Below are 8,060 nucleotides of genomic sequence, written 5' to 3'. Positions count from 1 at the left end.
ATATATATATATATATATATATAAGCATTATGAGCATTTTTACCAGAACCTAAGTACAACACTACGACAATGCTACACAATAATTCCTTAAGTATATAAAATGGAAGGGTGTACCAAAACTAATCACATTTACTGGTTTTGAAGGATACTGACCTCGGGAGGCTTGCCTAAATGCTGTGTCAACACGATGAGATTGATGAGAGTCTCAGGGTGGCTGCTGTCCTATAGACAAAAAAGCACAAAATAAATAAAACAATTTCACTGCAGTCAAAACTAAACCATAAGTGATCAATAGCTTGCTTCAATAGCTTGTTTGCCCTCTAAGAAACCCATTTTTTGTTCTCTAAGGTCAACATAAGGGTCAAATAAAAATCTGAATTTGCTTCTGATTAGATTGAGGCCACTTTTCCCTGTATTTGATGCAAATGCAAGTCAACAGAAGTTAGAATTGGGTTGGTGGTGTGGGAATCATGATTCACAATTAAACGTCCCAGACGTGAAATGTTTTGCATGCTCAGTAGGAATGTAGGATAATGCATTTCTCATAGCTGTCACTGTGTGTCTCATTATTAATAGATTTGGAGAGCGGCTTGTGTCCACATGAGACGAACACGAGTGTGCAAAAACCTTCGGTAATAAATCATCATCGTAAAACAATTTCCACTAGAACATCGACGACCTAAACGTACCAGGGGCAGGAAGAGAACTTACTGTACATTCTAACCATGTACAAAGTGTAAGTGTAAAATCACATTCAATTATATATATCATCGCAATGAGATCGTGGGTCTTACTTTGTCAAGAGCATCTTGTAGAACTGACTCAGCCTCATCCCACTTATTCTGAGCCATGTGACTGGCAGCCTGGCCGTTCAGCAGCAGCAGTGTGGGCGAGTTCTTGTCTGACATTTCCTGGAAGATGTAGAATGCATCCTGCAATTTCTCTCCTCCCTATTGATACAAGAAAGATGAGAATGACATTTACTTCCCACTAATGAAGAAAGACCATAACTCAAGTGACATAACACCCAAATATAGTGAGATTTAACGTAATCAACCTGCTCCAAAAACATGAACATGTGAAAATGTATAGATTAATAATCAGTAGAAAAAAATGTTAAGTGGGTTTATTTAGATGTGTAGCAGGAGATGCTTAACCACTGCTTTGTACTTCTTAAACGTGCAGTGTCATTTATAAAACAATCCTTGAACTATTCATTGAATCTTTATACATTAGAAAACGGCATAATAGAAGGAAGTTTAATACTCACAACCGCAAGGTTGACCCAGGCTGTGGCAAGCTGGGTCAGGGTGGCGTCTTCATCTTGGTCTTGCATCTTTTTTAATTCTTTTCTGTGGAGGTAATGAACATCAAGACAGCTCCATAAAGAAGTGCAATATCTTAAAACAGATTAAACCTTATTAAAAATTATTTGTAGCAAACATTTTCAAAAGTAGGGCTATATTTTTGTGAAATTTCAGGTAGTTTAAGAATACTTAGGCATAAATATGTATTAAAAATTACCATACCTTGCCATATCCACTCTGTCCAACTTTAGAAGTACCTGAACAGTCATTGACATACTGCAAGAGAAATACAAAAGAATGGTGAGCTTAGAGAATTGCAATCAAAGTCCAAGAGGAAAACACACATTTCTTTAAGTTTATATACAGTAAAACCTTCATAAATTCTGCACTTACCACTCAAGACTGTCTCCCTGGTGCAGTGTCCGTAATGCAGCATCTGTGTTCATCTCATGCAAATAAATGGACGCTGCCATCAACAGGAAGGTGGTGTTTGAAACATCAACACTTTTAGCCATCTTTTTGTCTAGCTCTGCCACTATAGCATCCCTTAAAGAAACACAGTGCAGCAGATATGAGATTCCTTCAGATAAGATCCAGTTGACATCAAGCATAATAATAACTGATTAACTGATAGACCAAACAGAGAAACTGTACGCTCAAGCGTAAGTTAACATTCACATGAGTAGGGCTGTCACGATTATTAAATAATCGTCTCATCGCGATTGTTTGACCTCATCGCGATGATTTCGGATCATCGCAATTATCGCACATCTCTATAGAAGACACTAGGGGGAGCTGTAGCGTATCTGCATATTGCATATTTTAGTGTATATATTGTTACTAAAGCGTGGTAATACTTGTAAAATGTACCACCACAACACAATCACTTAAAAAAAAGCTAAAACGTATACAAATTACCTGCAGTACAATTTAATATTATTTAAGCAAATCTCAGTGTGAAAACCAGTCTACCAAAATTTCATTAACACACAAGTAAAATTTTACTGTAGTCTTGCAAGTGAGAAAAAAACAGACTAGAAGCTTTTCTATGACTGATAGTATTTTAATGGTGGCTTCAATTCACTCCTGATCAATTTACTTCATTTACAAGTATTTGGTGGTTGTATTATTGACAGGTAAAAGCCTAAACCTTACATATATGATGACCCAATTTTTTCCGATGTATTTCCAAGAAAAAAACATAGTCTTGTATTCAGAACAATATGGTCATTTCAATCGCTGAATCAAAAATGAATGAGAATTAAATGTCAAAGCTCAAAAACAGACAATTAATCGTCATAATCGACAAAGCCCTAAAACAGACAATTAATCGCCATAATCGCAATGATTTATTAGACAATTAATCGTTGAGACAATAACACAAAAAGTTTGACTGCACAGACCTCTTGCCTTCGTTGGACAGGTACTCTGCAAACATCCTAACAGCCTGCAGCTCCTCAGATGAGCTGGCCTTAATGTCATCCAGTACCACACCATACTTTCTCTGTGAATCACAAATCATTATTTTTAACAAGCTACAGGAAATTTTATTTGCTTACTTGATGTCACTTGAAAACGAAACAAGACATTCGCTGAATTAAGTTTAACAAAAGAAAACATTGTTTATGTTATATTAGCGTCAACGTCATGCCAATATGGTTAACTTACACTCTATTCAGACAGATCCTTAACAGATTTTACCTGAGCAATGTATGCCCTGTACAAAAAAATATTCTTCTCGGCTTCTTTTTCTGGCGCCGACGTCTAAAAGAAACACAAATCGTCACACAGTGTCACTTGTCATTGTATTGAATTATAAAGATACAAAGCCGGACTAGTTAAGGGGTTAGCCTACATGCTAATGCAAAACAAATCCAGAAATGCTTCTGCGTAAAAGGTTTGTATACCACGAAGGAATAACGTTATATAGCTTGGACAGCGCTCACCTTGACCTTCTGTGCTTCGTTAATGCAGTGTTGATAACTGCCAATATAAAATGCATTTTTCACGTCGAACAGCTCGTCCACTTCGCCCTGCTGCGCCGCCATGTTTGCCAAACGTCAACTTTGTCGACGTCACTACTGTCCACGTAGAACCGGAAGCTCCCGCTCGGCTGCGTTGCACTCGATGCGTCGCGTCTGTGCTATCGCCTCTTGTGGTTTCCTAATGAATATTACAACTGCTCTTCCCATGTCATAGAAAAAAACAATGGTTTTATTACATTGTAGTATTACAAGTGTAGTAATCAAGTTTTTTGACAGAATTTTCATTTTTGGGTGGAGTATCCCTTACAATTGTTGTGATACCATGGTAAATCTGTGTGATTTACCATGGTTAAAGTGGTTTGACCACTGCTACATTTTCTTTACACTGTCCACATTTATGCTTATTACGCTATTAAAATGTTACTTTCTGAAAGCACTTGTGGAAAAGTGATGTGTCCTCTATGTATTTCATTGTTAAACCATGTTTTGAGCTTTTGTTACATTCGTCTTTCTCTTTTCAGTGTCGCAGTGCACAGACAGAGCTGTTCATTTCACGGAGACTGTTCTGTTCTCATTTACTTGTGTGATCTCAACAAGTTCTGATAGCCTATATCTTGGCCTGACTTCATGCTTTTAAGACCGTTTGAAAAATAAAATAGCGTAGGCTACATAGAAAAAGCAGGATCTATTCACATCGAGTAAACAGAAATTATTTTTTATTTACAAGTAAATAGGACACATATAAAAAGTGCACATGTTCAGGCAAAGGTACACTTCATTAATAAACAAACAAATATGCATAGGGTTACATGGCCTCTTCTTTGAAGCTTTATTCCACATTACAATGAGGAAAGCAGTGTCTCAAATTTTGAGGTCATTGTATAATTCAGCAAAGCACATGGGACTGCTCTCACAAAGCTTGCACCCATTCCATTATAAAAACCTCTGACACCATACGCCTCATAGATTCCAACGAGTCCTTGAAGAACATTCACAGGTTTCTGGGAGGTTGCACTGACAGCTGAAATTGTAAATGAAATGATCCAGTTATCCATTTACATTTTATAAACCGTAGATTTTTGTTGATAAAAATGACTATTCTATAAACCTGAATTATGTTCAGTTTAACGTTCACCTTGAGCTTGCTGCTGTGTTCTGATGACGGCGAGAGGGTAACTGGTGGCCTGTCCTGAGGCAAATGCTGCGAAACTGATAAGGAAGAGTTTAGGGTCACTGATGTGGGCTGGGTCCTGTCTGGCCCAGTTTAGAATTGACTGACAGGAGAGAAAAGGTATTATAAATCAATACAGAATGCATTTTGACCACACATAACTCATAACTCCGAATTACCTGATGCACTGCGCATTCCACTCCAGCATAAGGTATCATGCAGAGTATGCTGGGTTTGAACCCCCTATAGAAAGCTGCCACAGACTCATTCTGGTAAATCAACTTGGCACATCCCAGGACTCCATTGTATGTGCCAGCTGTTTGAAGATTGAGCCTTACTTTAAGGACCTGCAGCAAGCAAAAACAAATGTTAGAAGTTCACACAAAAAATGTATATCATCGACTTTCTTGGCTATAAGACAACAAAAGCATGCCATTAAATAAAATGATACAGGTTCAAAAGAGCATAAAGTTGAGTAAGCAATTGCAGAATTGTAATTTTGGGTCAACAATTGCTTTAACAAAACATACATGAACAGAACGTTAATCTGTGCTACAAGATATAAGGTACAGGTTGAGTATCGCATTTGCAATGCGAGACACTTTTGGTCATTTTAACACACATTTAAGGTCAGCACCTAACAGTATGAAACTCCAACCTGTTGTGCCACTCTGATACCTCTAAGGGGTAGAACACAGCATGTGCCACAGCCCCTGACACACAGCCCAGTCCAAACCTTTGATGCACAGACAGACTGTCCCTCTCGCCAAGACTGTACATCCTCATCTGTAAGGACAATCAGATAAAGAGCGTTCCGATACCTGTGCATGTGTAAATACATGTGTGTGTTTGTGTGCACACCTGAGCATATATGAAGCACTGAAGCGTTGACTGTGGTGTTCCTTTAAGAACATTTACAGCATTGCCTTGCCACATGGATCTAAAACCTCCTGTCTTTAGCTCCCGAAACCCCAGAGACACAGCTTTGGATTCAAAAACCTATCAAAAATATGGCAGCGTATTACTGTTTCTATATCAAAACCTAATTTTGTGTATAGTCTAACATTTGACTATTAGAATTCTTTTCAAATATTCTTCTGACTGTTCAGGGAAAAAAATGCTTTTAAAGACCAGATCGATAAATATTTATAGGTAGCAATATGGATGTCTTTTCAAAACATGGGTAAATGTCCCTTGCAAATGACAGGTACTGAAGAATACCTGAAGCCGGGTCTTTAGGCGGTCAATTGGAGCTGTTGCGGTTCTAGACACAGCATCTGCCAAGCCCGCAGCCAATATAAATTTCCCCCAGACTGATGGGTCAGTTTCCCCTGGGGTAAGTTCAATAGGCATAGAGCGACTCTCACCTACATCAAATACCTGGACAGCAACAAACTCAATTATAAATTCCATCTCAAAATAACAGAAGCATTACAGGTTAACAAGCCTATAATTTTTGATACAAATGAAGAGTTTGGTACCAAAATGAGATAACTCCGTTTTTAAAGTTTTTCAAAAATCATGTTTTTTATTATGTTATCATGTTTTTATTGTGTTTATTTGTGTTAGTAAGCTGTATTTTTTTAGTTATTAAGGCTTAAATCAAAACAAACCAACTGCAGTTCGACCGATATTAATTAGAATGCACAATAAAAAAACATGATTTTTGAAAAACTTTAAAAACTAAAGTTATCTCATTTTGGATTTATATCATTGTTATCTGTACCAAGCTATGTTTCCAGGAAGACACCAGCTCACTAATGTTTTCTGCTGGGTTAATGATGATGTGCTGGAGGAATTCTTCCCAGTCTACAGTCATTGAGTTATCTTCATCCATCCTAATGACAAACAATATGACCTCTTATCAATGATACAATACATCCAGTGCTAAGTGACAAAGCCTGCAGTGGTCTTACATTTGAATGATTTTCTTTGCATTGTGTTTTGATATAAGCAAACCTAACTCCTTAAACAGAGTCATGATATCCTCCAGGTCAATGGTACCTAATAAAAGGTGAGATGAAAATAATATCACATCTAAGAAACTGTCTTTTGTGAGCAGAGCATAACTGTCTGCCTTCAATAATAAGTGAACTTAAAGCTGTTTGATTTAGAAAATCAGGAAAACAATCTGTCACGGATAACTTACCAGATTTATTCCTGTCGAGGGCATGGAAATCTATTTTCCATGTCTTCTCTCTGTCCATCATGTAAATCAGAAACTCCTGATAGCTCAGACGTCCATCTTTATTTTGGTCATATTTAGACAGGATAGCCTGAACAAAAGATGTACGCTGACTCTGACCGTTGCAGACAAGAAAGAATACAGCAGTAGTAATATCATTTATTATAAAATGTAAATAATATATTTTTAAATATAAAAAATATACAAATATATAAAATATCATACTTGCGCCTTTTCACATATTGGTACTACACCTATTCGTCGCATTTCACTATGCAGTTCCTCCACTGAAATAAAGCCGTCTTTATTCTTGACCAGTTTATCAAACAAGCTGCGGAAGTGATCCATAATTACATCGATATCAAATGTATAAGGCAAACTGTTACTTTACAACGAACATATGCTTTCTATGTTTCCTCTTATATATTTCTCTCTTGATAACGCTTAGTCATGAGTCCCAGGCTCCGCATGGGATGGGGCTCGGGTGGTCCAGCGCAATGGCATCATTTTACTTATAAACCCGCTTGCTGTAACTAATTATAACCAGCAGATGGCACTAATGATCTATATTACACTTGTGTCTGATATGAAACTATGCGGATCATGATATAACCAAAAAATTGACAAGACAAACTGTTTTTTTCGTATTTTTAAAACAAGCCTGTGGATATCTAACCACAGCTACTAGTCGTCTCTATCTAATATTTTATGAAAAATTATGTTAAACAGGCAATGCCATTTTGGGTGAGGGGAAATTGGATCTTTTGTTGGCAAGCTGCCAACAGGGAAAGATTGAAGTACTATACTTAGAATGAGCACTGCATGTAATATTGTCTGTAATTTTATTTTATTTTTAGAAAATGACGTGCAATGCTACATCTGTGGTAACTAGGCTTAACTAACTTGTTGTGTAGACAGTAAAATAACACAAACTGACAAAAGGTCTTTAGAAACTGTAGGTCGTTGGCTTATGAGCCTGTTGTTTGAATCTCTGACCTTGATTTAACGAAACCATATTAATTTACAGCTTAATCAAATTATATTAATAAACCATATTAATTTACAAATTGATCCAACGTTAACTGGGATGTAATTCATATATTTTGATGGTGTTACATAATGTAAACCAAAGCCTATACTGTATGTCCAAAGCCAAATAATAAAAACATAAGGCCACACACCAATGCAACATTTTCCTTATTGTTTGTCACGTAATGATACAAAGGAAAACAAAATCAAGTCAACAAATCATTAAAATACTGTTTGAATAGAATAGTGTTATATACTGTTATAAAGAGATACAGATAAAAAATAGACAAAAAGAGAGGTATTCCTAAAGGTAATATATACAATGGTTAGTGCAAATATTGTAGTGCAAATTAAACAACAACAATGCAGAATGCAGTATACAT

General features: G+C 36.7%; 2 protein-coding genes across 4 annotated transcripts in view; both read right to left on the bottom strand.

Annotated features, from left to right (window-relative positions):
- The window catches only part of cope (COPI coat complex subunit epsilon), a 3,918-nt gene extending 530 nt beyond the window's left edge, over positions 1 to 3,388 (bottom strand). Inside the window, exons 1-8 of the mRNA XM_057334377.1 lie at positions 3,254 to 3,388; positions 3,009 to 3,071; positions 2,711 to 2,811; positions 1,701 to 1,853; positions 1,530 to 1,583; positions 1,271 to 1,352; positions 795 to 950; positions 154 to 222 (exon numbers count right to left, since the gene is read on the bottom strand). Coding sequence (XP_057190360.1) covers positions 154 to 222; positions 795 to 950; positions 1,271 to 1,352; positions 1,530 to 1,583; positions 1,701 to 1,853; positions 2,711 to 2,811; positions 3,009 to 3,071; positions 3,254 to 3,355 — 780 coding nt within the window. The 5' untranslated portion in view covers positions 3,356 to 3,388. The remainder of the gene's footprint in view (positions 1 to 153; positions 223 to 794; positions 951 to 1,270; positions 1,353 to 1,529; positions 1,584 to 1,700; positions 1,854 to 2,710; positions 2,812 to 3,008; positions 3,072 to 3,253) is intronic.
- Positions 3,389 to 4,000: 612 nt separating this feature from the next.
- Positions 4,001 to 7,140, bottom strand: slc25a24l (solute carrier family 25 member 24, like). Of its 3 annotated transcripts, none has more exons than XM_057334426.1 (10): positions 6,874 to 7,140; positions 6,613 to 6,763; positions 6,380 to 6,467; positions 6,190 to 6,301; positions 5,685 to 5,843; positions 5,325 to 5,462; positions 5,142 to 5,249; positions 4,643 to 4,810; positions 4,428 to 4,566; positions 4,001 to 4,313 (listed from the first exon to the last, which is right to left on the bottom strand). In XM_057334426.1, exons 1-10 carry the CDS (start codon positions 6,994 to 6,996, stop codon positions 4,132 to 4,134), a joined length of 1,368 nt encoding a protein of 455 aa, XP_057190409.1. In that variant the 5' UTR covers positions 6,997 to 7,140; the 3' UTR covers positions 4,001 to 4,131. The 3 variants fall into 3 exon arrangements, with proteins under 3 accessions (XP_057190409.1, XP_057190410.1, XP_057190411.1); XM_057334427.1 differs by having other exon boundaries at positions 6,613 to 6,739; XM_057334428.1 differs by having other exon boundaries at positions 4,133 to 4,313; positions 4,428 to 4,501.
- Between the last annotated feature and the right edge of the window lie 920 nt (positions 7,141 to 8,060).

This window comes from Triplophysa rosa, linkage group LG5 (genome assembly GCF_024868665.1).
Source record: "Triplophysa rosa linkage group LG5, Trosa_1v2, whole genome shotgun sequence".
In the NCBI taxonomy this organism is placed as follows: domain Eukaryota; kingdom Metazoa; phylum Chordata; class Actinopteri; order Cypriniformes; family Nemacheilidae; genus Triplophysa; species Triplophysa rosa.
This window is presented reverse-complemented; position numbering and strand designations above follow the sequence as displayed.

What these genes read in the sequence shown, in the direction of transcription:
- slc25a24l (XM_057334426.1), bottom strand. Translation starts at nt 6,996, where the DNA reads ATGGATCACTTCCGCAGCTTGTTTGATAAACTGGTCAAGAATAAAGAC. An exon ending in GCCTAAAGACCCGGCTTCAG is followed by an intron (nt 5,463 to 5,684) that starts GTATTCTTCAGT and finishes TATTTTTGATAG; the next exon opens with GTTTTTGAATCCAAAGCTGT. An exon ending in AACACAGCAGCAAGCTCAAG is followed by an intron (nt 4,314 to 4,427) that starts GTGAACGTTAAA and finishes TTACAATTTCAG; the next exon opens with CTGTCAGTGCAACCTCCCAG.